The sequence below is a fragment of the Terrapene carolina genome, unplaced genomic scaffold (assembly GCF_002925995.2).
Source record: "Terrapene carolina triunguis isolate 2854851 unplaced genomic scaffold, T_m_triunguis-2.0 Scaffold198, whole genome shotgun sequence".
Lineage (NCBI taxonomy): Eukaryota > Metazoa > Chordata > Testudines > Emydidae > Terrapene > Terrapene triunguis.
Window position 1 is genome coordinate 4,462,333 of NW_020664549.1, and position 14,060 is coordinate 4,476,392.

General features: G+C 44.5%; 1 protein-coding gene across 1 annotated transcript; it reads left to right on the plus strand.

The window, feature by feature from the left end:
• Positions 1-2,545: 2,545 nt before the first annotated feature.
• Positions 2,546-13,188, plus strand: LOC112106121 (CMRF35-like molecule 1). The gene is made up of 7 exons (XM_026655212.1): positions 2,546-2,591; positions 6,580-6,927; positions 7,622-7,951; positions 9,505-9,601; positions 10,479-10,597; positions 11,139-11,188; positions 12,957-13,188. Exons 1-7 carry the CDS (start codon positions 2,546-2,548, stop codon positions 13,185-13,187), a joined length of 1,221 nt encoding a protein of 406 aa, XP_026510997.1. The 3' UTR covers position 13,188.
• Positions 13,189-14,060: the final 872 nt, after the last annotated feature.

Below are 14,060 nucleotides of genomic sequence, written 5' to 3' on the forward strand. Positions count from 1 at the left end.
ACAACTAAGGGAAGGAATGTAAACCAACATAGGTAAAGAATATTTAAATAAGTTAGATGTATTCAAATCAGCAGGGCCTGCTGAAATTCATCCTTGGATACTTAAGGAACTAGCTGAAGCAATCTCGGAGCTGTTTTCAATTATCTTTGAGAATTCCTGGAGGACAGGAGAGGTCCCTGAAGACTGGTGAAGGGCAAACATAGTACCTATCTATAAAAAGAGGAACAAGGAGTAACCAGGGAATTATAGACTAGTCAGCCTAACTTTGAAACCTGGAAAGATATTAGAGCAAATTATTAAACAATCACTTTGTAACCATCTGGAGGATAATAGGGTTATAAGGAACAGTCAGCATGGATTTGTCAAGAACAAACCATGCCAAACCAACCTAATGTCCTTCTTTGATAGTATGACTGACCTAGTGGATAGGGGGAAGCAGTAGACGTGATATATCTTGATTTTTTAAGGCTTTTGATGCATTCCCACATGACATTCTCATAAGCAAACTAGGGAAATGTGGTCCAGTTGAATTTACTATAAGGTGGGTCCACAACTGGTTGAAAGATCAAACTCCCAGAGTAGTTATCAATGGTTTGCTGTCAAATTAGAAGGGCATATCTAGCGGGGTCCTGCAGGGGTCATTCCTGAATCCGATACTATTCAATATTTTCATTAATAACTTGGATAATGGAATGGAGAGTATGCTTATAAAATCTGCAGATGACACCAAACTGGGAGGATTTGCAAACACTTTGGAGGACAGGTTTAAAATTCAAAATTGGTCAGAATCCAACAAGATGAAATTCAGTGAAGACAAGTGCACAAGGTTTAAACTAATGCACACCTACAAAATGGGGAATAACTGGCTCGGAGGCAGTACTGCTGAAAAGGATCTGGGGGTTACAGTGGACCACACACTAAATAGGAGTCATCAATGTGATGCAGCTGCAAAAAGGGCTAATATGATTCTGGGGTGTATTAATAGGAGTGTCATATGTAAGACACAGGATGGCATTGTTCAGCTCTACTTGGCACTGGTGAGGCCCTAGCTGGAGTACTGTGTCCAATTCTGGGCACTACAGTTTGGGAAGGATGTGGACAAACTGGAAAGAGTCCAGAGGAGAGCAACAAAAATGATCAAAGGTTTAGAAAACCTGATCTATGAGGAAAGGTTGAAAAACGTGGGCGTGTTTATGCTTGAGAAAAGAAGACCGAGGGGCGAGCTGATAGTCTGCCAATATCATAAGAGCTATTACAAAGAGGACCATGATCAATTGCTCTCCATGTCCACTGAAGGTAGGACAAGAAGTAATGGGCTTAATCTGTGGCAAGGGACACTTAGAAAGTTTTTCCTAGTATTTAACCTACCTCTAAGGGTATGTCTACACTACGGGATTAATCCGAATTTAGATAATTCGAATTTGGGAAACAGGTTGTATAAATTCGATTGTGCGCGGCCACACTAAGCACATTAATTCGGTTTTTAACCACATTAATTCGGTGTTGTGCGGCCACACTACCCCATTAATTTAAACACAGTAATTCGGTGGTGTGCGGCCACACTAACCCTAATTCGAATTAACAAAATTGATTTAGGCGCTACTCCGCTCGTCGAGGTGGAGTACAGAAATCGATTTAAAGCACCCTTTAATTCGAATTAACTGGCTCTGTAGTGTGGACGGGTGAAGGGTTAATTCGAATTAACGCTGCTAAATCCGAATTAATCCCGTAGTGTAGACCAGGCCTAAGGGTAGTTAAGCTCTGGAACAGGCTTCCAAGAGAGGTTGTGGAATCCCCGTCATTGGAGGGTTTTAAGAACAGGCTGAACAAACACCTGTCAGGGAGGATCTAGGTTTACTTGGTCCTGCCACAGTGCAGAGGGCTGGACTTGATGACTTCTCAAGGTCCCTTCCAGCCCTACATTTCTAGGAATCTATCATGCAGTTTGCAGCAGAGACGAGGCCATAGTAGCAAAAACAACCCAACTGGTCTCAACTGTACTGGTGGAACCTGTGTCAAAAGATGATCCTCAGCTCTTGATCACAAGAGCCGTGGGAAAGGGGAATGAGATGGTCTTTTAGGGTCCAATCAAACCGCTAAGCAAAAAGGGGTGGATTTTAATGCATCACATTTCCATGCTCAGGAAACCTGTCTCTTAAAATGCACCCCTTTTTTCTTTGGGGTTTGATTTGAGCCTGAGACACCAGCTCGTTCCCCCTTTCCCATACAGGGAACTTAACAAAATGATCCTTTAGCCTAGTTTGTTAAAGACCAGCCAGTGACTGTGCCCACGCGGGATGTGTAAAGCCCCCCCCATGCTTTTGTTGCCATCCACTTCCCTAAATACACAATTAAATTATCTTAATATCAGTTTTGTTGCAAAACATGGTGAAGAATTTCCGTGCTAAGGCAAGACCTCAGCCACTTCCTCATGCAGCTTCAGTGTCGATAGGAGAGAGCTCAGAGAGATGACACTTCCTAAAAATCCATTTCACGTTCCATACGATATTCCAGCAATGCCCCTTCTGTGGGCTTGAAGACAGGCATGGAGCTGAGATTCCTGCTGCTGCTGCTGCTGCTCTGCATCTCAGGTAAGAGGAAGAATGATGTGATACTTGGGGGGGAGGCGGGTTACATGGACATTCCATGTCAGGGGCAGGTGGGATCTGGGGTTCTATTTTCCCTTCTTGGTTTGTCAAATATGCTGTGAAATGTGCGAGAAACAGCACAATAAGGTGCGTGAGGATCCCTGCCAGACAAATACCTCAAGTGAAGTAAATCAACACCAGAGCTCTGCTGAAGTCAATGGGGCTGCACCAATTTACACCACATACTGGAAACTCCAGGTTCAATGGGTAAACATTCTTGAGCACCCACTACACACCACACAAATGTAGCCCTGCAAAAATACGGGTGGCGAGCTCTATTTTGTTATTAATTTGCAATTTTCAGAGTGACATTCTGGGCCAGATAATCAGAGTGCATCATCTGCCATCACGAATTGGCATCATTTAAAGTTAAGGAATTGATGCCGATTTACAGCAGCTGAATACCTGGCCCATGGGTGTCCAGTTTCCATTAGAAGCCAATTATTGATGTGACAGATCAAGGCCTCTAAAATGTCACTAAAATGACACTAAAATGTCTCCTTGGATTCAATTCTGATAAAATATTTTTGTGGGCCTGTGATGACTTATTTGCATAGACTCTAGGGTGCGCAGGGCACTTTCCTATTAGTTAGGCACAAGAGGAGCCTTAAAAAGATCTGAAGGAAATTCCCCCTAACAAAACAAACATACAGGAAGTGGGAATTCCTTTGGGAGTCATCAGGGAAGCCCAAATTTGCAATACAAAACTGGCTTAATTCCAGTGGCAGCAGTTCTACAATACTTCAAAGCACCCCTCAGGCCGAGCTCTATAGAAAACGTTATTGTGTAAGTGTGACTGCATCTCTCTCCTCGACCCTCTCCACCTTTCTCGTATCACTTGTCTTCTTAAGCCCCTTCTAAGCTCACTGCAGGATAAGTCTATAAACTGTTCCTATGTGTTTGTACAGCCCCTAGCACAATCAAGCCTTGATCCTTGATTTTTGGATCTTTTCTACATTTTCAAATATATCGATTTCAATTACAACACAAAATACAAAGTGTACAGTGCTCTGTAACAAACAAAAAAATCTACATTTGTAAGTTACACTTTCACGATAAAGAGATTGCACTACAGTACTTGGTGAGGTGAACTGAAAAATACTATTTCTTTTGTTTATCATTTTTACAGTGCAAATATTTGTAATAAAAAATAATATAAAGTGAACACTATATACTTTGTATTCTGTGTTGTAATTGAAATCAATATATTTGAAAATGTAGAAAAACATCCAACATTTTTTAATAAATTTCAATTGGTATTTTATTGTTTAACCGTGTGATTAAAACTGCGATCAAGCACGATTGATTTTTTTGAGTTAATCGCGTGAGTTAATGGCGATTAATCAACAGCCCTAATTGTATGCTCTTTGAGGCAGGGACTGAGTGACAGGATGGAATGACCACGAAATACCTCAGGACTGTCCAACGGGGGCCAGCCACCTCCTGAGCACCCCCTCATGGCCAAAGGTTGCTGTACAGGGGCCCAGGCTCAGGCACTTCCCAACTCTTCCTAGCTGGAGTTACGCTCTTGGGCTCAGGGTCTTCCCTGCAGAAGCGTTTCTCGCTCCACTCCCTGCCATCTCTCTACAACTTCCTGATCATCCCCTCTCTGCAGCATCCTGCTGCCCTTTATAGGAGACTCAGGGTATGTCTACACTACGGGATTAATCCGAATTTAGATAATTCGAATTTGGGAAACAGGTTATATAAATTCGATTGTGCGCGGCCACACTAAGCACATTAATTCGGTTTTTAACCACATTAATTCGGTGGTGTTCGGCCACACTACCCCATTAATTTAACCACAGTAATTCGGTGGTGTGCGGCCACACTAACCTTAATTCGAATTAACAAAATCGATTTAGGCGCTACTCCGCTCGTCGAGGTGGAGTACAGAAATCGATTTTAAGTGCCCTTTAATTCGAATTAACTGGCTCTGTAGTGTGGACGGGTGAAGGGTTAATTCGGATTAACGCTGCTACATCCGAATTAAAGTCGTAGTGTAGACCAGGCCTCAGCTTCTCCACACCCAGCCGGTTCTACTACTTAAACCCCATATTCAGTCGCCCCCCCCCCCAGGTGTGGCAGCAGGCAGGGCTAATTGGACAGGCTAGCCAACTCCAGGCCTCTGGCCCTTAAAGGATCAGACCACCCCATTACAGGCTGCTTGTCACGTGATTCAGCAGGGTTTTAAAGGGGGGAGTGTCCTTTTACAAGGGCAGAGGGGAAGTTCTCTGGGTCTTGCAGCCTATTTGCCAGAGGGGGATAGCTTTTGTTTTGTGTTATCTTGTGAGGTTTTTTTAATAAACTGTGTCCTAAGGAAAGGGTCTGAAAAGAGACTTGAGTGTGGCACCCAATTCTTCCTGGGCAGTTGCAGAGTGCCTAGTACAATTCGGCCCCATTCTTGCATGGCCTCTCTGCATTACTGCAATAAATAGGATTGATAAGGATACGTGTAATAAAGGGATGAGCAGAAACTTTCCGGCTAGTTTCATTTTTCTTCAGTTGTGGAGCAGTCAGCTTCACCCAGCTAGAGATGTGTCCTAAATGATTTGAAATTAAAATAGTGGTTTACCCCAATGTGACATTGGAAAGGTCAGATGTTAGATGGGAGAGCAACGTTCCTAAAGTCACAGAAATGAGAGATTGAAAAGATCTACTGGAACATCCAAACCATCTCCATGTTAGTGCAGAGAACTGCCCAGCTCAAAGATCTGTGTTTATTGCCAGCTACCTACATGTAAATAGGCAGAGATGACACAGGGACTTTAAACAATCAGAGAAATTGAAATGCTACAAATAAGCAAAGAACATGGGAATACACACTGAGAAAACGTACTGTGTGCAGGGGACACATGCAGGAAATATTCCAGGATATGTTGCTATCTTTGAACGTGCTCCAGGCAGGTGGTAGGAGCAGGGCCGGATTAACTCTCCTGTGGGTCTGGGGCTATTAGATTTTGTGGGGCCCCTGTATACAAGTCTTTTTGCTAATTTAAAACAAAATGATCACAATTATGGCATCGAGGCTATTAACGCTATACTCAACTTGCCTTTTAATTAACATAAAGCTATTCTGTGGTTACATTTCAGTCTTAAAACATGTATAATACAGTAAAGTTAATTCAAAATAGCCTACTTCTTACTTTAGAACAGCTGTTATATTAGTTTCTTTCTGGGAGGGAGTTTGGTGCAGGAGGGAATTCTGACCTGGGGCAGGGGGTTGGGGTACAGGAGGGTGTGCAAGGGCTGGTCTACACCCAGCCGCTAGTTCGGCGGCTGGGGATCGAAGTTCTGGGTTCGACTTATGGCGTCTGGTCTGGACGCGATAAGTCGAACCAGGAAGTGCTCGCCGTCGACTGCGGTACTCCAGCTCGGCGAGAGGAGTACCGCGGAGTCGACGGGGAGCCTGCCTGCCGTGTGTGGACCGCGTCTGAACCGCGGTAAGTTCGAACTAAGGTATGTCGACTTCAGCTACGTTATTCACGTAGCTGAAGTTGCGTACCTTACTTCGACTTGGGGGGTTAGTGTAGACCAGGCCCAAGATGTAGGCTCTGGCCAGGAGGCGCTAACCACAGCAGCTCCTGCCCGGCGGCACAGCAGGGCTCAGGCAGGCTGCCTGCCTGCCTGCCATAACCCCACACCACTCCCAGAAGCAACCAGCTGCTGGCACGTCTCTGCACGCCCCTGGGAGGAGGAGGACAGTGTGTCTCCATGCACCGCCCGCGCCTGCCCCTAAAGCCCCTGTGTTAATCCAGCCCTTGATAGGAGAATGATTTGTAATTGCTGCTTGTACTGATTCATCTCCATTCTTCCCACCTCCAGTTCTTGGGCTGTGTTTAGTCCAAGCACTTGAGTGCAGGACACAGAGGGGGCAGCAGGCAGCCCTGCTCCATCCCAGCTCTTACTGAGCAGGTTTGGTGTTTTCCAGGATTCCAAGCACAAGAGTCTGACGCAGTGGAGAGCAGAGTGGAGGGGCAGAGCCTCGTTGTTGAGTGTCGCTACAGATCCCCGGATTACAGTGCAACACGGAAAACCTGGTGCCAGCTGAGAGGTGAAATATGCTCTCCCTTAGTTAGCACCTCTTACACATCATATGGATACAACAACAAGGTTGCCTCTGGAAGAACTACGATAGAGGATGACACCCGCAATGGGATTGTAACCATCACCATGGAGAAGCTGCAGGTGCAGGACTCCAGAGTGTACTGGTGTGCGCTCTATGACCCGCCCAATACACTGTATCCACTAACGACAATTAAATTGGACGTTTTCAAGGGTGAGTTAATCTCCTTTCAGGAGAACTGTCTTTTCCACTGATTATAATCCCAATTCCTTCCCCCACTTTATCATCTCTCTCCTGCCTGTATCGATTCCTCCTGCCGGCCCCCAGAATTTGTCACCCTCCACAAACCCTTGTTTCCTCTCTCCTGTCTCACACTGGGAACTGCTCTGAATCATCAGCTAACCTCAGCAATTCAGCCAACAGACCATTCCTGCTTCCTGTTAGAATAGTCTTTTCTTGTTTTCCCCTCTAATGGCTTCCTCGGCGGGAGGGGGCTGTCAATTTATATTGTAAAGTTTATTTATGCAAGAAGCAGATTCTGAGGGGGACATTTTAAAGGGCTCAGTCCCAACAATCAGGGCCAGATTTCCAAGAGCTCAGGAGCCAGAGTGCACCCCACACGCTGAGCTCTTCTGAGAACCTGGCCTGGAAAGGATCAGTAACTTCCCTCACTCTGCGAGACTTTGGGATGATCAAGTGCCAAGAGAACAGCCCAAACAGTTGATTTTTGCGGCAAACAAGACCAAATGCACCAGTTCACATTCACCCCTCCTGTAACTCAGCTGAAGCCAGTGAATGGAGCTACACCAGGGAAGCATTTGGCCCCTGGTGCATATGTCACTCATGGGAAATGTACGTCATCGTACCTCTCAACCAGATCGTACTGACCAGTTTTTCTGTTTTCCAGAAGTCCATGAATACGATGTTATTGAGGGGCAGAGTCTCTCTGTCCAGTGTCCATACAACACACAGCGTTACAAAGAGGAGAAGAAAGCCTGGTGCAGAAGCACAGTTCAGAATAAGTGGGAGGTCTTGGTCAACACTTATCACGGGTTCCTCAGCTATCAAAACAGCGCTCAGAAAGGCAGAGCCAGGATACATGACGACACCCAGAAAGGGATTGTTACTATCACCATGGAGAAACTGAAGGTAGACGATGCAGGGGTGTACTGGTGTGCGCTCTACCAGCCTCCCAATCTTTACAGAATAATTGAAGTTAAACTGGCTGTTACCAAGAGTGAGTATTTATTGGTAGGGAAAATGTGGGGTTTGGGATTTTTGTTTTGCAGATTTCAGCCTCTCACCTTCCCCACTCTCTCCTTCCTCTCTCTGACACTGAATCTGTATCACCTCCTCCCAGATTATTCCGGAATTCCCTCCACTCCCCCAAAAACCTTGTCCCTTTATTCACAGCTCACACTAGGAACTGATGTAGAACATCAGCTGGGATAAGGACTTTGGCCATGTGAATATTTTTGTTTTTAATGATCTATTTAAATATTCATTTCTTGTCTCCCCTTCACTTGAGAGCTGGTTCAATCATTTCAATCTAGGTATTTCTATGACCCACAGACTCATAGTATTTACACACCTGCATAGCAGCTGAGCATTGGTTTCCAGAGCAGCTAGCGGAGATACTATTCAATTAAAATTTTGCATTTTGATGGAGTAAAAAAAGCATTTTTTAAATTCTGACCCACATTTTAACCAGCTCCAGTTTCTAGTTATTCCCTCAAATTGACTTATTTTTTGTAATCAATGAAATTTAACAAACTATCTATAAGAGCCCAGCAACTTTCCCTGGCCTGTTTTTGAAGATGGCAGTCGAGCAATACAGACGGGTGGGGATAGTCATGTCCAAGGGAAGCCATCGGACATTAAGTCCATATCAGAATTAGAGCTGTGCAAAAAAATTGAATTTTTGGTTAGCTAGAAGTTTCGAAAAGTCAAAAACATTTCATTTCCAGCAAAACATTTTGTTTCTATTTTGAGATACGTCTCTTTTAAAATTGTTTTCAAAATAGAATTAAAGGTCATTTAAAAACAAAAAGGTTTTATTTTGAAGAAAAAAAGTCAATTTTTTTCAGAAATATGTCAATAAAACACTGACTTTTTTTTTTTAATGTTTTTAAGTTGGGTTTGGGTTTTTTGGCCACAGAACCCATTTGACAAAATCCAAGATGAATTCAGTAACTATTTTAGTCGACCCAAACCTGCTTTTTTCATCAAAAATTGTTTCGGTCCAAAAATGTCATCCTGCTTTAATCATAATACATGTGATTGAATACACAGTCTGTGAGCCCTGACACCTCATGGGAGGCCTGCACTGATGTGCAGTAATGGCCCTAGATGCTGTTGCTGTATCAATTTTTTGCATGTTTCTAAAGCTTTGTTTCTTTGGCTTGTTTCCTCATTACTGCAGGGAGCTGTTGCACAGGTGATGCTAATGGCCTGAGTCTCACATGCTGGCTTTGTCTAGGATTGTTACATGCTTCGTGGTACAGGAGAAGGTTTGCAATACTGAGCAACCTCCCCATCATACCATGTGCTTCTCTCAGTAGCAACAGTGTGAACGCTAGTGTAGACAAGGCTCAGGTGGCCACCCAGCCTTTTAACCGCTGTGTTTTTTAGCTTGTGCCAAGTAGGTCTGCATGACACAGCGCTCACAGCACGGCCAGCTTGTCTCCACTAGCCCTGCACCAGTGGTAGCTAGCACTGGTGGGAAATGTTACGGGATAAAGGCTGGTGTCGACAAGGCCTGAGGTATCGAAACTGTGTTTGTATTTGCAGCTACAACTACACGTGTCGTTCCAGTTACCTCAAGCACAGGTCACACCAGCCTAATCCTTAGCACAGCTAGTGCTGGGGTCAACCCAGCAGACAGCAGGTAAGGCTCCAACCCCTTCCTCTAAGACAGCCTCTGTGTTCGCACACCTCCAAGGGGTTCTTAGCAGCTGATCCCACATGCTCCTCTTTTCAGAGAGAAAGCAGCAGCCTTTCACAATGGCACTGAATGTAGCAGGCCTCCTTTAAAAGGTGCCAGATTAGTGCCCTCTTCCCACCTGCCACCCAGTGTTAAATGGCACATTGATAAAAATGGGCAGATGAAATTCAGGCCCCATCTTGTTTGAGAATTTACTAGTCTTGTCACTGTATTATCATTAACCCTGGCAGCTGCTGCTCTCTGGAGCAAGAGAAATGACGTTAAATCTGGATGCATTGAATCCAAACAGTTTCCTGCATCAGCCATGGTAAAAGCAGGGCTGCCCCTTCTCATTCCTGATGCCAGCCAGTGGCCATTTTGCTCAGTGGAAGCTGCGGAAGCCCTATTAAATATTTCCCCAGCAGTGTATCACCTCATTCTATTTACTGGTTTATTCAATTTAGGTTTGTTTTTCTTTTCGAGGTCTGTGATTTGTATTGTGGTGGCAACATGGACCAGCACCCCATTGCGCTAGGCGCTGTACAAAACAGAAAACAAAAAAGAAATTCCCTGCCCCAAAGAGCTCACAGTTGGGCTTCAGAGACTAGTTTGTTTTCACAGGGCCACAGAGAGAAGTTCAGGACCTTACTCCCTACGTCAAATGGCACAGACATGATTTAGCATTAAAGGAAGTAACATGTGATGAGAAAAAGCCACCGAGGTGTGCGAGCTATCCCAGGCCCTGGTCTGACGGCCGATTGGGTGTGTGCTAAGGGTTTTGGGAAGCATTGCACCTGCACTGTGTAGGTCTGTCTAACACAGACTGCCATTGCTTCCTCAGCCTCTCGAGTGAAAGAAACTTCATCATCCTCGGCGTGGTCTTGGGAGTCCTCTTCATCCTGGCGCTTATAGGCTTGGTGATATTGTACACCAGGAAATCCAAGCAGCTGAAGACAAGAGGTAAATGGAGAGCTGATGGGGCCTCACATGGTCTGTCTGTCACTACGCTCGGTTCCCTATTTCTCATTTGTTTTAACTTTGAGTGAATTCAGCCCCACTGACTGATTCCCAATGGGCAACCCTGGACAAGGTGGAGGGCAACCTGACTGCCCCAAGGGTTCGGAAGGAGTTCTTTCCCCTAAATACACATTGTGCAACTGGACAGGTGCATCATGGATATTTTTAAAAATCTTCCAAAGCATCAGACTGCAATCACTGCCACAGAAAATACCAGATTAAAAATAATTTGCCACATGAGATCAGACCCACGTCCCTAAAACTTCTCACAGGACATTTCATAAACTCAGCCATACTATAATTCCCAGGGCGGAATTGTAAACTGGGCACAATCTGCTCACTGGATTCAATGTAGTTTGGTCCCCACTATTACAATCTTCACTACCATTACTACTGGCCAGTCCATTCTGTGGCTTTCACCTACGCTGTGATGACATGAGGAATGCTCAGGATTGAGGGGGTCTTGTCTTGTCTTTATTAAAAGGTGATGGACAAGCTGAAGCCATCTATGAAGAACCCAAGGACGCCACAGTGGTAAGTGAAGCTATTGGAAACATAAAAGCAGTAGCGTGGAGGTTTCCAAACTGTGGTCTGTGGAGAGCTGGCTGGTCATATGGTGCTTACTTCTCCTTATTTTCAGTTGCTAAATTGCATTCAAAGAAACTTGAAATACTTTCTTAATGTTACTTTTCCACACAGGCAGTCGTCGTAGTTGCCACGAGGATTTTATGTGATTGCAAGTGAAGGGGAGGGGTGGTTTGTTTAATTGTGAACAGGAGAAGAAGTGTCAATGAAACAACCTCTGTACTAAAATGTGAGCTGCGTTCTGGCGAAGTTTGGGAACCCCTGCAATACAGTGTTAAATGCAGTACAGAGAGACAGAACAGTCTTTTCACCATAATGGGGCATTTGCTGTAAAGTAGAAAGAGATGGCACTGTAAGGTAGAGCAGACAGAGAGGATGTGAGAGTGAAACCGTGCACTACCGTTTACTTAAATAATCACTTTAAATTTCCACTCTCCCTCCACGCTGACAAGAGAGCCATGTGAGGATGGAAATGCCATTTCGTGAAGGATTTTGAGATTTCAAAGTTTCACAATGGAACTCAAAAGATTTCAAAATTCTCTATGAATGCAAACATTTAAAAAAAACATTTCTAGTCAACAGAAACATTTCATTCCATTGTCAACTTAAAATGTTATATTAAAAATACAAAATAAAAAATTCCAAATGAAAAGTCTTTTCAAAAAGAAGATTTGAAACAGTTTGTTCTTAAAACGTCAAAATGGGCCATTTTGAGAGTTGGAATCCCCCCCCCCCCAAATAATGTTGGCAAAATAGATGATTTCACAAAGCTATTCGATTTCACCAGGAACAGCATTTTCCAATGGAAAATGGTTCCATTGAAGTTTTTCCAACCAGCGCTAGCTGACAGTGATACCTGTTTATAATGGGCTTGGAGGCAAAACGTTGGGATGGTGTCTATACAAAACAGGAACCCAAGCCCCATATTGGTTTGCAGTGGTGTGGACTGGAATAGATCATGCTGGTTTGGAATAGATTGGATCAGACTAGGCAAGAGTGGAATGGAATGAACTGAATAGAACAGACTGGAATGGATTGGATTGGATCAGTAATTATTTGTATTGTGCTTTGTGTGACATGCTTTACAGACAAAGGTGCACAAGATGTCCCTGCTCTGAAGAGTGTGCAGAGAAAGTGGATTGAAAGTTGGGTTGGCCTAGAATGAATTGGGATTGATTGAAAATGGACCAGAATGAAAGGCTGGATTGGATTTGACTAGAAAGAACACATAGGAATAGGCTGAAATGGATCAGGCTTGAATAGAATGAGCTGGACAGCTAAACAGAGACAAGAGGCTACAAAACTCAGGTGTCCTATGATCCATTTGAGTCCTGCTGACTTGCCAGCAATTGGCTATGGCCCCTGAACTCTTTGCATTCTTTTCACCTTAAAAACCCCAAGGTTAACTTTCTCCGGGGGCTTTAAAACACTGGATGAGTGAGGGAACAGCAATAGGAAACGCTGCTGGAAATACAGTGAAGCAGAGAGATTCTAGGAGCATTTGGGAGGCAACAGGGTTAGAAGCCAGTGTTGAAAGGATGGGGTCATAGTAGGTATCTGGGAAGGAGATGGGTGAATAAGGCTCACTCTCTTTCCAGCTTCTCCACAACAGAGAGTAACGTGTTGTGTTGGTCTTTTTCTCCCTACTTGAGTAAATCTTGTGCTTTTGGAATCAGCTCCGCTCTCGCTGAGAAGTGTTATTCTTTTCTGTGCACAGTCTCAGGGCTTCGGCAACATGAACGATCCCAAGGACGACAAACAGGAGATACCACAAGACCTAAAATATGCCACCTTGGCCTTCAAATCCAGACCCAGTCCCCGGGAATCTGTCTACGACAACATCACGCCAAGTCGAGCTCTGGAGACACCCCACACCAGGTCCTCCACCGAACCTGTGGAATACGCCAGCATTTCACTCAAGCCATTAGCATCAGGCACCAAATCGTGATCTCGAGAACCCTGAATAGCCCAGCAGTGGAACAGAAGAGACTGAGCTGGAACACTGCTGGGGGGGGGGGAAGCGTGTGTGCATGCTAGAGAAGAAGTCTTTGCTATGTTCATATTTAACATGTATATTTAAAGACCTGCCTCAGGTCAGAGGCTTGCAGAGAAATTTATCACAGGCAATTGGGCAAAATGCAGCTGCTTTTGAAGAAACAGCACAGGAAGATCAAGAGAACGAAGGAGAATCCTCAGGGCTCAAGCTGGAGGAATATGGACGGGCATTGTCATCTCAAACCCACTCAAACATTGTATGTGTAAGATTCTGACTCAGATGTTACAGGGTTCAGCTTCCCCTTGGGAGAGTGACAGAGAATGAGCAGAGGGGGAAGGGGAATAAATATACTGATGATGTGTGAACTACATCATGTTTTGCTGAATATACCTCAATACATAGCTTGAGAGTGTTTGCAAGGGAGCAACGTGTAAGTATTAATCACCATCATCACGGTCTCTAACCTAGAATGACTGTACTGTACGAACCAAGGCCCCAGAACAGCCTTTCAGCTGCAAAAATGATATTTAGCATGCATAGACACATAGGGTGCCCAGATGTCCTGATTTTATAGGGACAGTCCCAATATTCAAGGCTTTGTCTTATATAGGCGCCTATTACCCCGCACCCCCTGTCCCGATTTTTCACACTTGCTGTCTAGTCACCCTATAGACACCTGTTAGTGCAGAATAGGTCATGCAAATACCAAACCAGCTCAAGTGCAGCGACCTGCATGGGTGTGAGGGAGACAGGGACAACAGGATTTTGGAATAAATTAAATGTTGGTTATCTTGGTGAGGCATCAGATCAGAAGCGTCTATTTAG